Raw genomic sequence first — 23792 nt, 5'->3', positions numbered from 1 at the left:
TGGGAACAGGCACCATTCTGAATTGGGCTCCTTTAAAGATTTTCTATCCCCTTAAACAGCCAATTTTCATAATAATTACTTCTGTACCCAATACAATTTTTATTAATGGTCAGCTGATTGTTAGACTCACAATTGTGCTTGTTGTAGATCATCTTGGCACTGCGAGACTTGACTTCCCCCGTAGGAGACTTAGCCATACACTCATACACACCGAGGTCTGCGTCTGACATTGGTGCGATCTTGAGTGTTCCGTCCTCTGCCACGGAGTAACGAGGATCCTCCATGTTGATCTCATTACTGTCACAGAGTAATAAATTAGTTATGAAACTTACATTTAAGTTTGGATGGTTGCCCTTTTTGTATTTGCTCTGTTTTGTTTAGTCTAAGAATAAATTTAACACAACCATAACCTTTGCAAGTATAAAAATAAGTGAGATTGAAAATAGATTTAATTTAATAAGGGTGAAGATTCAGGTCCAATCCATTTTAACCCTCCAGTATACGCACGGCTAATAGTTACATAAATACACAGGACTGGCAAGTCAGCGTATAATTCTTCGCTCTTTTATATACCTAATAAAGTTCACACCAAGCTTAGAGCCAACTGACGCTAAGGCGGTCAAAACACTGCCATTTTCCTTAGAAAGGTTGTGGAAGAAAGGTAGATGGGGCGTATATCATTCGCTTGCGGATTCATTTATTTCGGCATGCTTTTTCAAATGTGTGGACTATGAGTCCATGGCACGTGTGGCCGGTTAATTGTGAGGGAATATCTCATTAGTATTAACAGATGAGTTAAATACGCAGTCAAACATCCCTCCTTTCAAATTTTTAAGAAACTCAACTATAATGAAACTTACTATGTTACCCATTTCTATGTGTTAAGTGAGAAATTATTACATATAAATTGTTGTTTTTAAATAGACAAGAGTCACGAATTGATTGCAGCTTAAAATTTCTAACCAAAAACTTATTAACAATCAAAATGAAAATTCTTTACCTGTCCCTCATCCAAACAATTTTGGGCTGTGGGTCACCTTCTGCTTTACACGTGAAGTGTACAATCCCTCCAAAATTTACCTCTACATCTGTGGGCTCCTGTGTAAAACGTGGTTTGGCTGAAAAAGTATTATTGATTCAATAGCTTGTTTGTTGAAAATATGTTTATTTTGTAATTTAAATGAACTTTATACTGAAATTCAAACAGCCAATCACAAGGAATTATAAAATTTAAAGTGAAATCTTATGTAATTTATTGGATTGAAATTTTTGTACAGTATTAAAACTTAATAAAGCTTCTACAAAATATTCAAACTCCCACAGGGTTCGAATACTTGGCATTTTACAGCAAATGTGATGACTGAATAATCATTGGTTTGATAACGGAGTTACTGGGTAGTCAATTTAAACTTTTTTATAAGTGATAGCTAGAATATCAATTCAATTATTTAAGATGGGGACGCCACTATGTGCATATTTTAACCCAAATATGAGTGAAGGATGAGTGGTGCAATCTTGTAGTCTTATTAGTGACTAAGGCCGACCTATTCCTTAGACACAGCAGTTAATTAATAGCCCAATTAGCTAATGGCAACTAAGGGACCTACAGTTTATAGTGGAATCCGAACCACATTCATTGACAATTGAATTTTTCTTGAGTACATTCACAATTCCTGCTGTCAAAACTTTTTCAAGCTCAATACACAAGGAGAATATCATCTTAGAGATGACCCTTATACTGTGTCCTGAACTCCTGAAAACTCATGTGGTGACATAATCTAGATATGTGACTTATACTTACTACGCAATTGTTTGCCAAACTATTTTTGATTAAATATTTTTTTAATAACTATTTTCTCAGACCTTCTTCTTTATGGACATGTTCATATAATTTACCACACAATTGTCCTTATAGAATTAATATATGATACTTACAGCAGTGGAAATCGTTGTCAGAAACATTCGCAATAGGTTTGCCCTCCATGTTGGTTGGGAACTGACAAGTCGCTGCAGCTTGAGTGCTATCCTGCTTGTCTCTCAGCAGATGGGCGAGCCACATCATGTCACAGTCACACACTAGAGCATTGCTGTCTAGTCGTCTGTCGCAGAGCATAGGAAATAGAGAGAATGTTAGAGACAGAGAGGTTGTAGGTGACTTTTTACCTTGCATTGGCATGGTCGCGGATGATGTGGGATGATGTGGAAAAACATGGAACATAGGCCTGGGGCCTGTTTGTGGACAGTATTTAGAGCCGGTACAGGACAAGTGTGAACTTTGCTGATAGAAAATAGTGGCAAGTATCACGATCCCTTGACATTGCTGCCTTGCGTCCAAAGTCCGTGGTACTCATCAAACACAGGTACATTATTGTGCAGTTGATGCAATTATGCAATTTGCATAACCAGTTGCATATTAGACGCCAAAGTCTGCAAACAAATTGCCCCGTATTCCCAAAAATGTATGTTTTTAAAGGAGTGAACTCCATCAAATAGTTATTAAAAGCACAAATTGGATGAATGGTGTTGTTTCTCAAGTGAAGTAGCCGGTTAAACTGGATACATTTTTGTGATGGTGGATTCAGTTAACACTTTACAAATTAATCAAAATTATCTTATATATTTGAAGTAAAGATACTTTTCCAAAACAAACAAAGTTCTACTTGCCTGATTCAACTAAAATTTTTCCAGGTAATGACTTGAAGCACAAGAGAGTTTATATCTTGATCTTGATCACATAGTTAAGTATCAGTGGCCTGTTACATTCACGATTAGAAATCAAGCTACAAAACTTCCATACTTACCCCACGTTAAAAAAAAGAACAAGTAAACTTGTTGTATAAAATGTATTTACAAGTTTGTAACTATACTTATGAAGTAATGAACTATGATGACCATGGGTTTATGCAAAGTACAATGCCACCCAGTAACAATATGAGATGATTGAAACAAAGTTATTGCATAAACAATGGAGTTAGTGATTAATGAAACAAATACAATGCAAAAGCTACTTACATTCGCTTTAGTGAGTCTAGCCCCTTGAAAGTGCCTGACGATAAGTGCCTCAATTTGTTGTTGTGCAAAAATCTAAAACAAAAGCAAACAGAAGAAAGAAGATGTGAGATGTGCTTTGTGGTTTATGAACTTAAACTAGTGTGTTATTGGTGATTTGAGTTTGCGTTTGCATACTTACAATCTTTCCAGCTTCGTTAAGTCAGTAAAAGTGTTTGGATGAAGCTTTTCAATCTTGTTGAAGTGGAGGTACCTGAAAAAGATGAAGTGTTGTAATAATTTTTTGTAATTGTGTGTGTAAATTATTTATTCTAAGTTCTAGCTCAGGATTGTTTTTCACATAACTTTAGGCTACGCCCACACAAGTGGTATTATCGCTTGGATAAAATCCATCGGTGAATGGCAGGATTTGAACCCGAACCTTAGGGACCGCGAGGTGTTGTAATAGTAAAAGTTGTACACAATGCAGTATCATAAGATCACTTCTAGTTTTAGATTTGTGTATTGATTTTGTGCTACTTTACTGTAAAATATCATTTTGTGTAAATCACTTTATTATAAAATGTTATAAATATGAGCATGAAAACTTACTTGAAATCATGATGATTGAAATTAATTAGGAGTACAATATTTATACAGTTTGTACTGTACTTATTGATATATTTGCAAGAGTATTGGAAAATTGCTTGTAATTATTTTATTTAATCTGGTAACAACATATTTATCCAAAGTAAACACTTATTGCGTTTTATGGCTGTTTACGAACAAAAATAATGGCTAAACAACAATTAATTAGGAATAGTTTTTACCATACTGCTGTAGCCCAAGGGATAGTATGGTTGCTTTATTGATATTTTTTTATCAAAACAGCGCATAATAAGGAAATTCACATTAAATATTTATACAGTATTTACCAAATTATATTAATTAAAACTAAAAAGCCTAAGTGAAATAAAAATAAATATAGAGAGATCAATAATAATAAATTTAAGGCACAATTAACTATTCCTTTATGAGTATACGACTTGTAAAAATATTGCGTGTAGCGCTTTTGATATCTCAGTGATCAAGAGATATAAAAATAAATAATTAAATAAATGGAAGTTCAAAAACAGTAATTTTTTATTGGATTGTAATTTTAAAACTTGCATATATTTTCAGTACAAAACCCCAGAGGCACTAAACCCATGAATGAGATACTTACAATTGTTCCAGCTTTGATAACCCTTGAAAAACTTTGCTCTCCACCTCTCGTATTTTGTTCTTGTATAAATATCTGAAAACAAATAATCAGTTGATTGTAAACTCTGAAACGATATTAATACACATTTAATACATTTGTAAATTTTTTTAATGTTAAGATTCAATGGTGAAATCAATCTAAATAGTTTTGGCGGAAGATTAAGAAGAAAATCATACCAAGTATTTGATAAAATTATGATATTTTGTCATTCATTAATGTTTCACGTAAAAAATTTTGTGCATGTCAAAGTTGTATTTCAATGGGTACAAAAATTATAATGTTTCCAAGATTGTAATAACTATTAGAATATGTATAAGAACTACCACAAAAAAATAATTACCCATTCTTAAGATTTCAGCTCCTAACCTATAATGTTGGGCTAGTGAAAACCACAAATTTCAAAAATACTTACAAGTATCGAAGTTCTGAAAGGCCATTGAATACTCCATTTTGTAACCTCGATATCTGGTTATTGTTTAATAAACTGTAACAGAGGAAAAATATAGTTTAATTTTGAACAGTGTACAAAGCAGTTAGTCAGGCCTGCTGAAAACTAAATGAAGAAATAGTTATTTGTGTAACTAGTGGTGAAAGTGGCACTTTGCTGCACACGAGAGCAATGTTTACGCACGAGCCGCAGGCGAGTGCGGAATGATCTCGAGTGCAGCAAAGGCCTTTTTCACTCGTGTTACACATTATATTTTTCCTACAGTCACTTTAAAGCATATAAATAATTAGTCTTTCAAACACTATACAACACGTTTTTAGGTTCAGCTGGCAACACAAATGGTGCCCTAGAGAAAGTAGTACCCGCGGTCCGTATCACTCCGCTATTTTTCCTCGGCAAGAAATGTGCTCCGCGTTTTGAGAATATAGTTCCGTATGTTTTTGTAATTTGAAGTGGTTTCCGTGCCTAAAAAAATGCTTTAAAGGTATTTTCTTGTTTATTAAGATCGTACAGGGTGGGGCAGGGAAATATCCCTACTTTTAAGATGGCACTGTGAGTAGTGGGGGTGTGGTGGAGGAATGGGGTTAAGCTCAAATGAACCTTTTTTTTTTTGTGTTGGGAATTTATAAGAATATAACTTTCAGTAGTAGACATGGCTTGAGTGAGCAATGTGCTTCTGCACTCGAGATGTATTTTATTCAAAAATCTGTCTATTGTTGCTATGCAGCTACCGTTGGCTGCGAACTTGTTATCGGGTGGACTGTCGCAAAGCTGTTACAATTTGGTGTGGGTGAATTACTTTCGTGTATGTAGTGGTGTATTGCGAAGGATATTTGGAGCTCAAAGAACAGTCCGGAGTCCTGAAAACATTGACCTTGTCAGAAGATCGATTTTGCAGTCTCATCAAAGTTCTGCTTGTAAGCATGCATCCGAGCTGGCGTTGTCTAATCGTACTGTGCCTTGTATTCTCCATCGGGACCTACACCTCCATCTATACAAGAGGGTAGTTGCTCATGAACTCACAAAACGGGACTGGCAAAAACGAATGTAGGCATGTGAAATCTTAAATTGCGGGACTACCTCATGCTGTTCGGGTTTGGTTTAGTGACAAGGCACACTTCCATATTTCTGGAGCGGTAAATAAGCAGAATGTGCTCTATTGGAGTGATGCTAAGACTAGGGTAGTTCAAGGGAAGACCCTAGATGCCTTGAAGGATGCAATTCACCTTGAATTTTGCCGCATTCCACAACAAATGCTTCACAAAGTTATTATGAGCTCCAGAACCAGAATATAGCAATGCATTTAAGATTAGGGACACCACTTGCAGAATATGCGGCTTAAAACCAAGTAAAGTTATCTTAAAATAAACTCCCAGATGTAACCTTTTAATCTCAGTAAACAGTTTGGTTCTAACATTTTTGGTTGTCTTTTAATGTACCTTCAAAATTAGGGATACTTCCCTGCCCCACCCTGTAGTAATGTTTTAAAAACGTTTAAAAGAAAAGTCCAGTAAGTTCAGAAATACCGAAACTATAAACACGAAATGACAGGTTAAATCGTAGTTATAATAGTCAATCAGCTGCTCATAGTATTATTATCTTTAAGTGTTGCCAACCTATTTCCAAGCGTACACGGATTACGTGCATAATAGAACCACGCTGTTTTGTGTTGTTTCGTTGGAATCCTGATGTGCGGCAAAGTATAAACCGTACGGCAAAGTATAAATATGCAGCAATTAGCAGCTTTCTGTACTATAAACAGTACAAGGAAGCCAACTTTGTCGGTTGACTGTAGGAAAAACATATTTAATAGACAAGACAAACATTATTCATAACATTAATTTATGTAGGTAAAAGATCGTTTTCCTATTTCAATACATTTAATAATCAAAATGAATTAGTAAAAATTGCTAACAAATCCTGTTAATTTCTATATAAATGAATTGGACATCTTGATAAAATCGTCAAACGTTTCAAAATGAGTTAACATTACCACATAGATACTTTACATTTTAAATGTTATGGCAATAAGTTTTTGATACCGTAATTATTTTTAACTAAAGAAGAGACATTAAAGTCTGAAACCATTCATTTGTGTTTAAGAGCATATTTAGCCCTGAACCTCTCAAAAATGTAAAATACACTGTACATGGATCGTTTCAAATACTAGAAAATGTTTGCAGAACTATATAGACTTAGTGAATTATATTTGTCAAGGAAAAGGTTTTTGCGGTGACTGAATATCAAGCTAATATTGAATATTGAATAGTATAGGACTACCAACGGTTACAAAGTTTAATAATGTAATTGAAATGATAATCCATTAAGTAAATGATTTGGAATCAGGTGGAAAACATAATACTTACAGAGTGTTAAGACTTTTAAGGTGTTTGAAGGTGTTTGGAGCTATTTCCTTGATCTTGTTGAACCTTAAATCTCTGAAACAGAAAAAAAGGTATTGTTAGATAAGACGAGTAACAAAAGTTAAAAGTACTGAATATACAAAACTTGTGTTAACCGTATTATTGCTACACATTTTTCTTCAATCTTTACATATGGCTTGACAGTGTGGGGAGGAACTTTTAGCTAAAAAATATGAATCCAATCCATGTTCTTTAGAAGGGCCATAAGAGCCCTCACCAACCTTGTCCCATTACAGACTTGCTCATACCAGCTTTTGCAAACCTAAGAATCCTCACAGTGGTGTCTCTCTACATACTTGAAACTATAAAGTCTGTGGATGAAATAAATCCCATAAGAAACCAAGACCTGCCCCGCTGCACCACTACAACACTCGCCATGGCTCAACATTTGTCCTATCAGTTAACCAAACCACTCTCTTGGAGAAAAAAACCCTTTCTACACCGGCTGCAAGCTGAGGAACCATCTACCTGACTACCTGAGAGACCTAACTGGCAACAAGCTACACCAGGAGTTAAAGAAGTGGCTGATCGCAAGGAATTTTATGAACATTTTGGAAATCAACATGTGCTATAATTTACTCATGACACTATTGTGATTCTTGATGAATGCACAATACAGAATATTGTATTGCATTACATTTTATTGGATGTATATTCTCGTTTTAATTTCTCCCCTTGTAAATAGTATATGTATTATACAGATACTGTGTTTAACTATTAAAACTCATCAGGTAGACAACTAGGTGTTCATTATTTTTTTTATATAAGTAAGTTCTAAAACCAGTTTGAATTACAGAAAGTGAATATCCTTAAGGTAAATATTTAAAATCTTTAAACGCTTTTACAAATATTTTCATATATTAAAAACAAGTTTTTTTTTTCAAATCACACCAAATGACTATTGAGACAGAGATTTACCAAATCAAACTGTGAGAAACATCACAAAGGTTTAAGCGGCATAAGTTTGTGTTTGAATGTTTGCTCTCTATTCCTTTTGTGGCATCACACAAGTGGTTTGGTTCTCTTTGCCTTTGTAAACATATGGGAGTAGCCAGTAAAAGGGACGGTAAATATTTGCAATCGTTTAAAGGTTATTTTTTTGCGTCTTTTCTTTGGAAATAGTATAACCAATTATTGGATTTTTTTACAGAGCCTTTTGGAAAATTTGGAATTTTGTGACTTGTGAGTGATACAAAATGATGTGTATTGCCTATTAATCCATACTAGTGGTCGTCCAGTGGTCGAAAGTCGACCAAAAATATGTAATGTACCCGCATTGAATATTGAATACTGAAGTAGACATTCCATCTAAATGGACCAGTTGTCGCCATTTTTTTTATTAAAACATGTAAGTTAGTTGTGTGAAACAGTCACAGTATGCGTGTCTAAAATTATACTTTGTATCTTATTTTTTGTTGGTGACAAAGTTGATGGGTCATAACAGTTAGTTGCTATAGCTCTTAAGTCTTAATAAGTCTTTCCATAAGTTTGACTTGGTAAAAATCACTAAGGCTGACATGTTCCTTGGACACAGATGTTAATTAATAGCCTACACAGCCAATAGCATCTTAGGGACCTACAGAGTTTATAGTGGAATCCGAACCACATTTTTGCCTCGTAATTAACAAATTAGCCCAATTATCAGTATAGTACTGTGGATAGTTGTATTATTCACCATTACTACAGAAAACATACTAAGTAGCATGTTTTCTGTGCAATTGCGGACTTAAATCCACACCATGGAGTAGTGCATCTAAAGTGTATGCCAATAAATATCTACAATTCGTGACCTAGTAGTTGAATTACAGGACGTCGCCACCGTCCCAGAAAGAACATAAAGATCTTTTTACTCGTCTAGATCCTTGCCCGGAATTGTTTTCCACGTTACTTCAGGGTAGGTCTAGAGTGGGTATCTGCATTATCACCTTATAAAATCAATTGGCGATTGAAGGGACTTGAATTCGGGAATAATGTAACGCGCTTCACCACTCACTACACCGGCTTGTTCCCAATAGACCCTTCATATAAAAATACATGATTGCTATGAATTGATTATCACAAAAACTAAAGTGTAGGATACCTGTATTTAGAATTTATAAATTTCACTCTCATTATGTAGTAGTAATCTGTAAAGAAAGGATATCTTATCACCAGTTAAGTAATTAATAGAGAGTGCTGTTGGGAAATACAGTTTTAGTCCTTATACTTTAATTGCAAAACTAAAAGATCAACTTATTGCAAACAATAGCGTCTGTCATGTCCCCTAAACTTCCATATAATAAGAAACCAAATGGAAAAGTAACAAAAAAAAAATTATAAGTACAACCTGGAAAACACAAATGTCAATTGTGTTCTTTGGTAACAAAATCTAGTTATAACATGAGTAAAAACTAATGTGAGGTGAGTGTATGGATAGCTGAGTGGTTTTAGTTCTATCCTAACAATCATAATAAGGTCGCCAGTTCGATCCTGAGAATTAGTCATAAGCGTTTTGATGGTACGAAACTGGACCCAGCTGGATCATTGGACTTAAAAATGATCGTGGCCCATGAAACAGCTGATCTTAGTCAATAACAAAGCTACACGGATCATCTTACACCATTATACACTCATCCCACTCATATTTGGGTTATACCACATAGGTGGCGTCCCCATCCCAATGATTGATTGATAACTATGGATGGATACTAACCCGTTAGATACAGTAAACTAAACAATGGGTTCACAAACACTTTTATGAACCAATCAAACACTACTTTTATTGTTGTTGAACGTATTGTTAGGTCGGGGATCGCATTACGGTCTGAGAGTTGGTTCAACAATTGAACAGTGGATGCTGTGGTTAAGTGTTTGTTTTGTTTGAAAGGTTTGCAACCCTGTAGAAACATCAGTTGGTAAGAGTGGTTTGTGGATTATATGCCTACTTCTCTTTGATACGTTTGTTTAGTGTTGGTATGGAGTTTGCAGTTACATTTTATTCTGTGACGTTTTATAAATATGTTTTTTCATGGCTGTATATAAGTAGTGATTCTATTACGTTAAAACAAAAGATTTTCATATTTTGATCATTGATCATATTGTATGGAAATCCTGATTACTATTTTATATCAAACTGGGATTAAACTTGTTTTTAGAGATTTATAATAATGAACCTTTACAGGATATGCGGTCAAATACAGCTTTATAAACAGCAAGAACATATTGCAGTTTCTATTTAATTAAAATCAAAATAAATTTTTGTAAAAATACAAACAATGAACAAATGTTTAACTTTTAATTGTTGATAATTAATCATTGTTTGTACTAACAGTTATTTTCTGTGTATCCTTTAAAATTGGGTTTATAATTTTCAGCATACAAATCTAGATTTATTGAGTAAATTTGCCGGATGGGTGATGCTTCTGTTTTTAATTATTTTCAATATTGATTTGCTGTGACATAATTTTGAGATTAAGGTACATTTTAATATATTAGTCTAAGTTTGCATACATATATTTATTAGTCATCGAATACTATCTTCGTTTCGTAAAACACTTCCCACAAAACCCATACAATAGTTACGCATTTAACAATCGATGCCGATTACTAATAATATAAAAAAATAAAGGGGATTAAAATCTGGAATAACCTTTGTGATCTCTTTGTTGCATTTAAGTGGTTATATCTAAGAACAATTGAAACAGCGTAATTAGTATACAAATTTAAAACTTGGACAACATTTTTACAACTAAAACATCCTTCAAGAGGATGTCTTTTATTTACAGCAATGCAAACAACAGAATACAATTTTTAATTTTTTTATTTCATAGCTGTTTGAAACATTAATCAATGGACGAAAGTCCTCTAAGTTGGCCTAAATAAAAATTTGAAGCGTGTCATCATAAAAACAAAAACATCATCAACAATTCGGAACTGTGTGTTCAGTTTGCAAACAATCGCAACAAACAACAGTTTACAAGCAAAACATCAAACGAGCGACTTTCGATTAAAATTCCCTTCAATCACTCGAACTAACTTAATTTAACGCTACGTTACGTTCACTAAATGCCGCTCCATTTCAGCGAGTAATTTAATTTGTTTCCGTAACAAACTGTGAAATCAACCAGAATTGAAACTATTCAGTGCTCTGTTCAGCTACCATTTAATTCCAGGAAAATATTAAGGAATAATATTTATGTTTGGATAAAACAAAAGTGCATTATTTTATAAACAATCTTCCTCCAGAATAGACTAGTTAACATAAAATGAGGTCACCAACCTGTCATCAATAAATCCTATATTTGTCGTGTTGACTACATTTTCGAGGTTAAAGCCGCATTTTCAAATCTGTCTCTTCAGTCGTCAAATTCTCAAGTACAGGAAGATATGTTTGACAATTTGACGAGTGGAGAAAACGATTTGAAAAATATGGCTTCAACCTCAAAACTATAGTCAACACGACAAATTTAGGATTTATTGATAGGTTAGTAACCTCATTTCATGTCAAAAGTGCATTACTAATATGGAACTATGTATAATTTGACATAATTATTAACACATAGCTCAGTGGTAGTAGTTTTTAAGTTGATAAATATTGGATCAGTGGCGTATAAAAATGTTGACCTGGCAAAATAGAAAAATTTCCTTTGGTTACTAATATCAGGGATTTGTTAACATAAGAAACTAAAGGACATTTATTTTTTTATTAAAAAGTATATTTTTACCTACAATACAATTTAAATATAAATTCAAATTCCAGATTACTTTACCGAAAAAATACGAGTATTATGCAAAATATTCAACTACAACCTTTTTTGATTTTTATTCTCAAATTATTACTGTTTGAATTATACACTGTTGCTACCCAAAACAATATTTTACTACGATCGAGATATGAACATACAGACCTTTCAGATAAATCATAGTATTTTTACAAATACGTTGATGAAAAAGAAGCAAGTTTTGAACGAAAACCTTTGTTGATACTTGATCATAGAGTAATTTTATGAAGGAATTCGTGTTGACAGAGTAAAGTACTTGGTCAGCGAATCTTTGTTGTCCTCAATCCAGGACCTTTTGGGTCACCAGAGGGAAAAATAGCACAATCTTGTTCCTTCCATTTTATCTGACACTGTTTGCAAAGTTTGACACATAAATTTCATATACACATTTTTGTAGATTAAGCAGGAGAAAGACAAATAATGTAAAATGTTAAATATTTATAGCTATTTAAAATTGTTCTGTAACGTTTGTATATTTGGACAGTAATGACGCATTCGGAATCTTTTTGGCCTAAAAGTGTCATTGGCAACCATTTTATCCATACACAATATTAGTATTTGTTTGTAATAAAAAATCGTAAGCTGAGATTTTTTTTGTAATTCTTTGGCACATTTAATTCAGTAAAGGTAATTATTTTTGTACAAGGATATTCGTCACTAGAGTTCAGTTTGGTTACCACCACTTGCAGGGTTTGACCTGGTTCTGGTTTACTGGTAGAGCGATGGGCTTCGTTCCCTGAGGTCCCAGGTTCAAATCCCACCAATCACCAGCATCTGTGATAGTGCAACAACCCTCGAAGTCTAACCTAAAGTGTAAAAAGGTTCCGAGAGCGTCCGAGATAAATGGTGGAACGTATCCAGCAAAGCGAGGGGCAAGCTCATAAAGTACAAGAGTGCTGATAAAAAGTAGTGGCAGGTTTCAGGGTCCAAACCCACGACACCACAATCTTAATCCCAAAGACCATGTCACATCTGAGCATACTCACCTTAACTAAAATAACACCTAGTAATAAGTAATTAGTAAGCATTATAGTGAAAAATATATCGTCCCCAAACCCCACACCCGTAAATATTTCAAAAGGGCGGAAAGTGAACCACGATGTGTAATTGATTTATGTGTGGCTCGACCCACAATACTGTCATCAGCATATGTGTGATGGGGATGCGATTGTGGTTATTTGAAGCGTTGCATGAATCCACAACAGCTCTAATCCTGTCTATTGTTACAAAAATGAATAATTTATAGAATATAATCTTAAAAATTCATATTTCATTAATAGTTTTACATACATCTTATACAAGTTAAAACACAGCATTGTCATTACATAGTAGAAGTAGTACTTTGCAACAACTTACTCTATGTATTTATTTCAATAAACTTTGAAGTTAGGTATCGGCCATTTTTTTAACCACGCAATCAAAAAAATTAATTCAGGTTCTTTACGTCACAATTATTTGATGGAAAATTGCCCTAAATCATCTCACAAACAAGTGATGTCATAAAATACGAGACCGTAAAAGGATTTTTATAAAAATGCATTTCAAAACCACACTTAAAATTAAAATAACTACTCAAATCACTCAACCACTTAAATGCCGTAAAAAATATACTTATTAAATAAATATTGAAACGTACTTTTGATACCTGGGTACTTAATTTAAGATAATTAAGTAAATATAAATTACAATATACACACAATAACAGTTTGATGTGATTTCGTAATCTTCATATTTTCGACACAACAAAAGTGATTTGATCACCAAATTATTCTTTCTAAATCATCATTTTCCTGAGTTGTCTTTGAGTGATAGGTTGACGTTAAGATATTAGGGTTGAAATCCCATTTAAGTGGCTTGTCAATAAAAATAGTTTTAATATAACATAGTTTATAAGCTATTACAGCGTCCCCTTCTGAAAAAATCTATTTCTTTCTACTTTAATTTATTTGATGAACTTTTTTTGTGAGGTAATTGTAGATAAGGTAAACATGTAAAGCAAAAGTTCCACCACAACCTAATTGGAAGGCGAGAGAAAGAGTTTTACACACCTTTGCTCAACTTTAATTATCACCATTGTTTCTCAACTGAACCCCGACTTGACAAATTAACAAATAAACTTCTGATTTTATTTCACTTGTGAAATCTTCAACGAATGTCTTATATTGGCTTACTTAAATTAATTGAACATTTTTACCATCATAAAATAAATAAATTATTTATTTGATCTGCTAATGATTCAAACTCTGATTTCACAAAATGGAAATTCGATTTTAAAATAGATAGACATTTCATCTCTGGAATAACATGTTTCCGATCAAATGACTATCTGTCCCTACGACACCCGTGGGTGCTGTAGGACCTTCCCTTGTATCTTACGTGAATTGGAGCAGCAGGAGGGGGGGGGGGGGGGTTACCGACTTCGATAAAGAGGAAGGGAAGGGGTTTGTGAATGTTTGGGAAGGTAAAGATCCCTCTAGGAGTAGTTTGTTGATATGAGACTGGGTAAAAATATGCTCCAAGAAAATGTATGGACAATATGGTTGAGATGGAAGGCCGAGGATAGGGGGATCGTATTAAAAATTACTTTAATGATGTTAATTTTATAATATTTTGAAAAAAGTTAAGAGCCAAGAGATATTAAATATAAAAAAAATAGATTTAATTTTGTATACGATATTGAGTTTTGATACATACACGTTAGTTGACGGACTTGTCCAAGAAGATATTGAGGTTTCCCTCCATACATGATTTCAAATTATGAAACAAATTATTTTAAATGAAGTAAAACAAACAAAATTTGTATGTTATCTACTCTCTGATAGCACCAGAAAAGCTCTTGGCGAACCGTTTAACGTAAATCTTTGCAACATTAATTTTAACATTTGAAAGAATAATTCTTCTCAATCTTCACTTTCTTTTGTGAATAATTCACTTTTGTGTCAGTGTGTAAAATACATTTTTTTATAATTTCTGAGACTTACAGAATAGTGATTTATATAGATTAACTTACTATTATTTAATTGTTGACCTGCACGTCATCCTTATCAAATACTTATTTATATTTATATCTGATAAATACCATAGACAAATAGAATTACATATAGACCAACTGTAGTGCTGTGGTTAGAATAAGTTCTGGCGTCCACCACTAAGAGTGCCGTACAGTTACGTAGCGCGTGCGCCTTAACACGGCACTTCTAGCGGTGGGTGCCAGAAAGTATGCTAACCACGGCACTTCTGTTGGTGCCATCACCTAAAACATGCCTAATCTTGTCACCTGATTTATCACGTCAAATCTATAACAGGTTTCTGAATCAGGCGGGTTTATTTATTTCAATTTTACTTTATATTTAGGTTAGTGGATTTGAGGAGACTAAATTGGGAGTAGAAGGTGTTGTTAAATTATGTTTTAAAACCTTTCCACACTAAAAATTAACCAATCTCTCTTACGAAGGTAAACCAAGCTCTAAATTAATTACTGTAGCGTAAAATTCATTTACTGTCACCAAACCAACATAGTATCACAATCACAAAAAATACGCAGTTGCCAATTAAAATGACGAAAAATTCGGCTCCAAATTCTGCTTGTTAGTAAAGTTGTGAGCACATCCATTGTTGAAGGAAGGTGTTAATACAACCACACAAGTTGTGTTTAATTAGAATGTTTGTCAAGCGAAAGTTTTGTTTCCATAGTTTGTTCAGGCTTTTCACACTTTCAGCTTTGCTTAATTTATCATTGTGTCACCGAATTGGCTCTAAACACAAATTCTCCTTTCTATAATGATTACGTAAGTTAAGACTCTGAATTCACTTTATTTTGGATAAGCTACATAAAAATATCGAAACAAGTACAAGTAAAATGATTGAATCAAATAATGAAATCAAGTGTAAAATAAGAACATATGTAAACAAACATGCTAAGTACTTAGATTAAAATTCTGGCTTTTGATTGCATTAAAGTTGTTTAAGGTACACATTTTAATTGACATTGAAAACATCATATTTTAGATGAATATACTCAAACATTAATCTATCAAATCTGGAAACAGCTCATTTTTTATTTATATTTATTATTTTCTGTTTTATCAAGAAAATATTTAAAATAAGACAAAACCAGATTACATCTTCAACTGAGTTTAGATATCAGACACGATTTCCAATCTCATCACAGTCCTACATCTCCTCAATATTGTTATATTGGATCGGCAAATGGATTTGCGGCAGCATGAATAGAGCCCATGGAAAAAATAAATTTTTTATAATCCGTTGGTATTTTTTTAATGATATTTCCATACTGGTATTGAACATGTAAATACATATTTAGTAATTACCAATGTTCTCAACCTTGTATGTAACGAGTCAATCAAATTTGCAAAAATACTGTCCTTTCTTATGATATTTATGTGAAGTTGTGATTCATTTAGTTGTTACCATTATGTACATTTGAAGAATTCAGCTTTTATTTTTACTGTACTAAACAAACCTTATCAGGGTACAAATTATAACCAAACTACAATATAAAATATAGGTAACATTTTTTAATAAACTATTAATACACTTTGTCGTTTTTCCATAGTTAACTTTACGTTGGTGAGTAAAACCCCCTCCCTTCCCCCCCCCACGGATATAAACTTTATCATTGTAGCCTATCAATCGTTATTAAAGATAATTGAAATTTAATAATTAATTACTTTAAGAATCGTCTTTGAGAGAACAAAAATATTTTAAAAAGAAACAAAAATGAATACATTACCTTAATTATAAAAGAAAAGGCATAGTATTCAATTCATTTAAGTTTATTGAATTAATTACGATGATAAATGATCAAGAGTATAAATTACATTACAGCAGTGAACCAGATTAACTTTTACTGAGATAGACAAATTAACTCTGCAATTTGTAAATGCAAATGATCCCGGGATCAGGCTATACAAACTGGCGCGGGAAACCATTTTGGCGAGAAACTAATTATAGAGCTTAACCAAGTGCTTGCTAAGGAAATAATGTGGTTAAAAACTGTATTGACAAACCTCCACCCAAGCAGTTCAACAATACGGACAAAATACGCCTTATAACACTTGGGACACATATTTACACTTATACTATTTTAACAAGACGGGACTTTTAAATACATATGAAAGGATGGTAGTGGTGATCGATTTCAGTTGGATACTCCAATAATCATCAAACCCAATACGTGAATGGATTCGTTGAATTTAAAAAAAGAAAGAAGCCACCAAAAAGAGACCAAAACAACATTAAATCATCCCAGGACTTGAGATAACTTTTGGTCAAATTACTACTTCATAATCTTTGTGTTGAAGACAAATTCCATCGAAACATCAGTTTTCTTAAATTTTTAGTTTTGGATCCAACCAGACCTAAATTTTTGTATAGAGGTTGGTGGACCTTGCATTTGCCCGTCCGCATAGACTACAGATCTGTGCGTGGGACGTATCCAGCAAAGCAAGGGGTTTGCCGGTATAGTACAAAGGTGAACTGTACAGATTAAATGTTTGCGGCAGTGACCATGATATAGTCAATGATCCGAACCATTGACTATCAATGTCCGAACCCACGACATCGCTGCCTTGGGCCCGAAGTCCGTGATGCTACCAACTGAGCCACCAACTTACCTAAAAAGTTAATACTATTTTAAACTAAATCTGTTTGTGTTTGTGTTGTCATTTAATTTTTTGAATTTTTAGTGAACGCTCAAAACCCTGATCTTCTCAATATCTAACGTCAAATGTCTGTTATTAAAATTGATTGATAGTCATAGGAAACATGGAATCTAAAATCGAACTAGCTTAGATTTGACGGCAAGCACTATTAGACATAGGGCATGAGTGAAAGTTTGGCGACGGGGGCAGTACTCCGTATGTAGGCCTACATACCTAAAAATAATACTGATTGCTCTTCATTCTGAATTTCAAAGTATTTTATTAACATATAAAAAAGATGATGTAATGAGTATAAATTGTTAAAAACGCATTACTAGAAAAATGCAACGGATTGTACATCTTATGTACTTATGTAACTTATACAGCTATGTACAGTATATAATGTTTTACCAACAAATTTTTCAATTGAATTTTCAAAGACACATTTATTTTAATAACATTCAACGTAAAAATACATCAAGAGAAAACATTTAACGGCAGGTTTTATGGTTATATATAATTATCTAAAAATATTCGATGGATTAAAATAAATCCCCCCGCCGCAGCAAACCTGCCGTCTAAGCGAATTTCCATTTGGCCGAATTGATTTTCAATTGATCTATTTAAATAACATTAGGTTTAACGAGTACCTAGGTTTGCTGTTACAAGGAAACTAATTAAGTAGTGTGTTTTTAGTAAAATATTGATAGCTTACTATAAAATAAATAAATTTGCCAAGTTTGATCAAAATATATCCATAAACAAGCAAACTACATTATTTTACAATATTCTCCATAAGAATAACATGGGAATTTTAAATTTACCATTTTTTTAGTTTTCTCCGTAATCAATAACCGTACAAAAACACTTTGATATACTGAATTGTTTGTTTTTTTAAGCTCTTTAAACCCAGACAATTTTAATATGACCATCATATATAACCTTTTTTACATGAGTGCAAACATATGTAAATAACTTATATGACGTGTGTGTGTGTGTGTGTGTGTTGGTGTGTAAAGTGCGCCCACACTTGGCAGGTTATGTTATTGTCTACACACGCTGTATATCAGACACAGACAGACCTTTATAGTCAGTAAATCACATCTTCTTAAAACCCTACATCTGGCAAGAGGCTCAATGAGCCGAATTTGGCAAGTGTAGTGTGAGATGGCAGAGGCTCATTGAGCCGAATTTGTCATTGGCACACTCAAACACATATTTCGTTGTGTTATGATGGAATAAATTACTAACAACCTATACTGTTGTGAAGATGAGATTACGGGCTTTATTTTTCATACATAAAACATCTACGGGCGTTTCTATATACGCGTGTGGGAAATTTTGAAAACAGGTGATTTTTTATAGTGCTGTGACAGTGCAGTACAAAACTCTTTAGGCGACTTATTAATAAAGTTTTTTTATAATTTAGGCTTATTTATTTTTTGTTTGTACAGTTTATAGCCTATAACCATGCTTGTAAATATACTTTCTTCATTATAAGTTTATTTCTAATTTAGGCCAAGGCTATTTCATTTTTTTGGTTGGCAGCCAATTTTTTGCGTAGGCTTAGCCGATTTTAATTTTGTATGCCAAATACAATGTAGGCTTACTTTGTAAATATTTGTAATAATCATATTTAGTCATAAAATATATATTTCAATGTTTTTCAACCCAGTTTATGACTTGTTTTTTTTTCACCATATCACTTTGTAATGACTTGTCACTTTTTTCGAAAATGAATTTTTCGGTTGCGACTTTCTACAAAACACTCTATAGGAGACTTATTACTTAGGTTTAGCAAAAAACCCTATATATATATTCTAAAAGTACATAAAATTAGTAACAAAATTTATATCTCAGAATTTCATACATGAGGTATTGAAGATTTTATAATCATTTCATTCATGCGAATATGTTATACATTTTTCATAAAAAATGTAGAAGTTGTTTATATTTTGAGTTTTTTAATTTTTTCAGTTGCAATAATCAGTAAAATACAAATATTTATTGAAAGCCCTATGGTTTTTGAGTATAAACATGCAACTTTTATTGACTCTTGAAATTTATTACTATTTTTGACATCACTCAAAATTTCATTTGCGTTTTTTTTGTGAAAACACATTTTGAAAGATTTATTGACTTTTTACTAATCCTTTTACAATTATTCCAAAAGTCTTTATATTACTATGTAGAGTACTAAACTGCCAAACTTTTTCCAATATATCTTTATAAGAAAAAAAAATTGTAAAACTTCTTATAATCAATAAAATTTCAAATTTTATTTTTCAAAGTAAAAAAAAACAAACTTATCTCTTTGTTACTATGACAACTATGAGTAAAAAAAATATATAACTTTCACTAAATTGTTCATTGTTTTGTGCTGAATCAGAATATATATAATTTATTGTGTTTTCCATTCAATTTAACAGAGTTATTAACAGTTTAATGAGGCCACTACCAAAGTTGACCAAAACCTCTGCCATCTCACAGGTGCACGGCTAGCAGACGACGCCGCCAGATCTAGGTTTAGAGAAAAATTGGGAAATTTTGTGTTTTGAGGGTAAAAAGGGAGAAAAACCAATTTTTACCCCATAAAACCCCCCATAAAACCCTGTTCCCATGGTCCGATCATGCTGGATCGCAAACATTTCATCAAAATCTGATAACAATTACTCAAGTTATCGTGTTCACGGACACATACATATATATATATATATATATATATATATACATATATATATAAATATATATATATATATTTATATATATATATATACATATATAAAAATTTGAACGAATGGTGTTTTTGGCCTCTGGGGACATTAAAATGAAAAAGTAAATCGGTCCCGGGCCTAAGTCTTACCATGAGACCTACGGTAATAGCTACTTCCCTATAGGGAAATTCGCTAAAAGTGGTAAAGTATGTCCTAATTGACTGTCTATAGTTCGTTTTACTATTACCTAATCTTCGTATGCTGTTTTTGTAAATATTATTGTTTTAAACTCATTAAAACGGGGGAAAAGCTCAACACCGGCCGCCAAAATTATTTTGTTCCATTGTAGCAATATTGTATTTAATGTTAAATCTTATTACTCAGTACTTCTTCCTTTTCTTAAGAGCTGCCAATTGTAGTTGCATTGTAATTAAATTACCTATAGGTCAGCATAAAGAGTCTTAACATTCTGCGCTTTAGAAAAAAAATTATAAAAACAAAATGTAGTAAATGGTTATTTGCATACGATACAATACTGTAGGTCATTTTTTTTATAAATCATATATTTTGTAATGTATAAATTAGATTAAATAATGAAAACAAGTTCAAAGTAGTCTTTGGCGCGTGGTAAAGTGGGTTTGGCTAGAGTTAATTCTGCTAAACAAACAGTCTGGAGCATTTGTAAATGCAAATGGGTTTTGGGTTTACAGAATTAACAGCATTCGCCCTTTAGAAAAGCTTTGAGCTGGAATATAAATAAATATATGTGAACATTAAAATATTTACATTTTTGTGAATTTCTTAGGGAGATTTTTAAAACCTTCTTCAAAAATCTTTTTTACATATATCTTTGTATCGTGATTATAAATTATTTTCATATAGACAATTAAAGATAAATATATCAGGAATGAGTACTAGATATGTTATCGATTGATTGGAAAGCTAATTTTAATCAATAAAGCTACAAGGCTATGCAAATTTCCATAAAAAACTAATATACCAGATTATGTAGTAAAAATAATCAGTCAATTAATTTCAAGTATACACGTAAAATTTTTTATTAGCTTGCTTTATTGATAATTGCGTTTTCAAAATATAAAAGCATGTAAGATTTGCTTTACGCCCTATTTTTTTATTAATATTCCAGCCCATCTAACATGGAATGTTTTTGTCTGTATATTCGTACTGAGCTGCATTTTAAAATAAATTTGACACAGTTAAAAAAATCTTTAACAAAAAAAGGAAAAATGAATCCTATAAAAATACGATAAACAAAGATCTAATATATCATTCACCATAAAACAGTAACTATAACCTTTAATTAATTAATAATAACCATAGTCAGTGTTATTGATTTTTTTATTTATTTAAAAGGTACGTGTATTATTCACACTAAAATATAAAAAGTCTATCGAAATTGACTTTTGTCACCTGGGGATCGTGTATTAGTTTTACCAGCGAGGGCTTATTACGAAGTGGTTATACAAAATGAGTAATGCATTTTAAGGAATATATAAGACAATATTCAGTAAGAATCACGAATATTCTGAATTCCACAATGGATTATTTACGTCACATTTATTTAATAAAATCCATCTAAATGCGAAAGAAATGGGTAAACGGATTGAGATTTGTAATATTTCATATTTATGAAAGTAACGCGACCTCGCTTACAAATAAAGGGTTTGCCCAGACGAACCTTTTACTTCTGGTTGATTGAATGTTCCGCCAATTTATGATCCTTTCAGATGTTTGATAGGAAAACAGCGCGGTTTGAATTACGAGTCTATTTACCCTCATTTGGATAAAACATGTTTGTGGCAAGATATTGAAATATCGAGTAGTATTTTAAAATTATCAAGATCAGACAAAATAATACTTTCGCTGACCAGACAAAAGTTTCAATAATTTCCTCTGTTAAATAATTTTACTAATTGCACTAATATGGATACTCTAGGTATGTGTAAATTAATACATTAAAACACATACCATTTAGAAGATTAATTCTAGCAGAAAAATCTGGCAGTGTAATTTGGTTTAATTGAATATTACCTATTGCAATTAGTATGTTGAATAAAATGTTCTGGCATAATTTGAAAACCAGGAATTCGCAACTTAATTTAAAATTTTTTACCTATGTGATTCACAGAAAAATAGTTCAATATTGTAAAGTTTTTTTAAAATTAATTTAAAGTTTGTAATGGATTTGCATTTTATATTAAGTTCACAACACGTTGAATTTGTGTTTAGTTATATTTTCGTGTAATGATAATAGTATCACCGAACTGACAACCAGATAATTCCTTACATAAAGAAAAATCGAAAATTAATTGTATTTAAGTTTGCGTAATAGTGCGACTTAAATAATTTTGAATTACTTTCTGGAGAAGAGTAAAAATAAAAAATGCATCGAAAGAAAATAATTACTTTACTAATCATTTCTCGCTATAATTTCTTAATCCGAAATCGTATACATATCACATCAATATTTCAGATAACCAATGTACAGATACAGATATTACACAAATTGACACAAAGATGAAAGGATTTATTTCCAACAGCGATGACTGAAATAATTAGTGACCGAAACACGAGCAATTGAGAAATGAAAAATGAAATGCCACCTGTGAACTGTCATTGGGAGAAATATGAGAACTGTTGTTGCAGATGACATTGTAATTTGAAACATTTCATCAGAGAAACAACACAAGTTTCAACGCATGGGTTGTCACATTTAACATTTAACGTCGAGTATGACTTAATAGTGAATTTATTAAACACCTAGGAATATGCATAGGCAATAAATATTACAATAATTTTAATAAGTTAATTAACTATTTCTCATTATTTTATTTTTTCGTTATTTTTACTTAAGTTTGGTAATTGTGGTGCACATGTTAGGTGAGATGTATTTTTGTTGATTTTATATGTTCTAAAAAGTTTTAAATCCCTAAAGAATTGTTTTGTAAAAGGTCAAATGAAGTTTAACAATGCGTATCGTTAAATTATCGTAAATAGTTTTGAAGTTAATTTGCAAAAAGCTTAGTTAGAGTTATTGGTACCTTTGAACACTTTGTGGTGCTAGAGATATAGGTTCACTTCCTGGCATATACACAAAAAGGATTTTGAACCACTTTCCCTTAAAAAATTTGAGTTTCTTTAATTGGAAACTCCACTGGTGTAAAAATGGTCTTTGATACATTTCATGTGTGTTTATCTATTTGATGCATGTGATATTAACAAATATGATGTAAAACCAATACAACAATTTAATTTTGTAAAACATTATAAAAGTAAGAAAGGTTTTTTCTTTTGTTTTACAATAATTGAACTCTCTGATACAAATTAAAAAACTCAACCAGCTGGTGTAGGTTTATAAAAAAGTTATTTCCATAAAGGTACAAATAATATTAGAGATTTTCAATATAAAATAAAGAATTCCACTTGGACTCCTGGTTACAAGGCTACTATTTAAATTACTAGGAAACATAAATATATCAATTGCCTCTCACACACAGACTCACTGATGGTT

General features: G+C 32.2%; 1 protein-coding gene across 4 annotated transcripts in view; it reads right to left on the bottom strand.

Moving 5' to 3' along the window:
• The window catches only part of LOC128993798 (peroxidasin homolog), a 387361-nt gene that overhangs the window by 19577 nt on the left and 343992 nt on the right, over positions 1-23792 (bottom strand). For 3 of the 4 annotated variants that reach the window (XM_054417812.1, XM_054417811.1, XM_054417813.1), the window contains exons 2-9: positions 7067-7138; positions 4665-4736; positions 4214-4285; positions 3191-3262; positions 3013-3084; positions 1936-2099; positions 1001-1118; positions 131-297 (exon numbers count right to left, since the gene is read on the bottom strand). In XM_054417812.1, coding sequence (XP_054273787.1) covers positions 131-297; positions 1001-1118; positions 1936-2099; positions 3013-3084; positions 3191-3262; positions 4214-4285; positions 4665-4736; positions 7067-7138 — 809 coding nt within the window. The remainder of the gene's footprint in view (positions 1-130; positions 298-1000; positions 1119-1935; positions 2100-3012; positions 3085-3190; positions 3263-4213; positions 4286-4664; positions 4737-7066; positions 7139-23792) is intronic. The other variant, XM_054417814.1, reaches the window with a different exon arrangement.

This window comes from Macrosteles quadrilineatus, unplaced genomic scaffold (assembly GCF_028750875.1).
Source record: "Macrosteles quadrilineatus isolate MER2022 unplaced genomic scaffold, UCM_ALF_1.0 Scaffold_5__1_contigs__length_97177068, whole genome shotgun sequence".
NCBI lineage: Eukaryota > Metazoa > Arthropoda > Insecta > Hemiptera > Cicadellidae > Macrosteles > Macrosteles quadrilineatus.
This window is presented reverse-complemented; position numbering and strand designations above follow the sequence as displayed.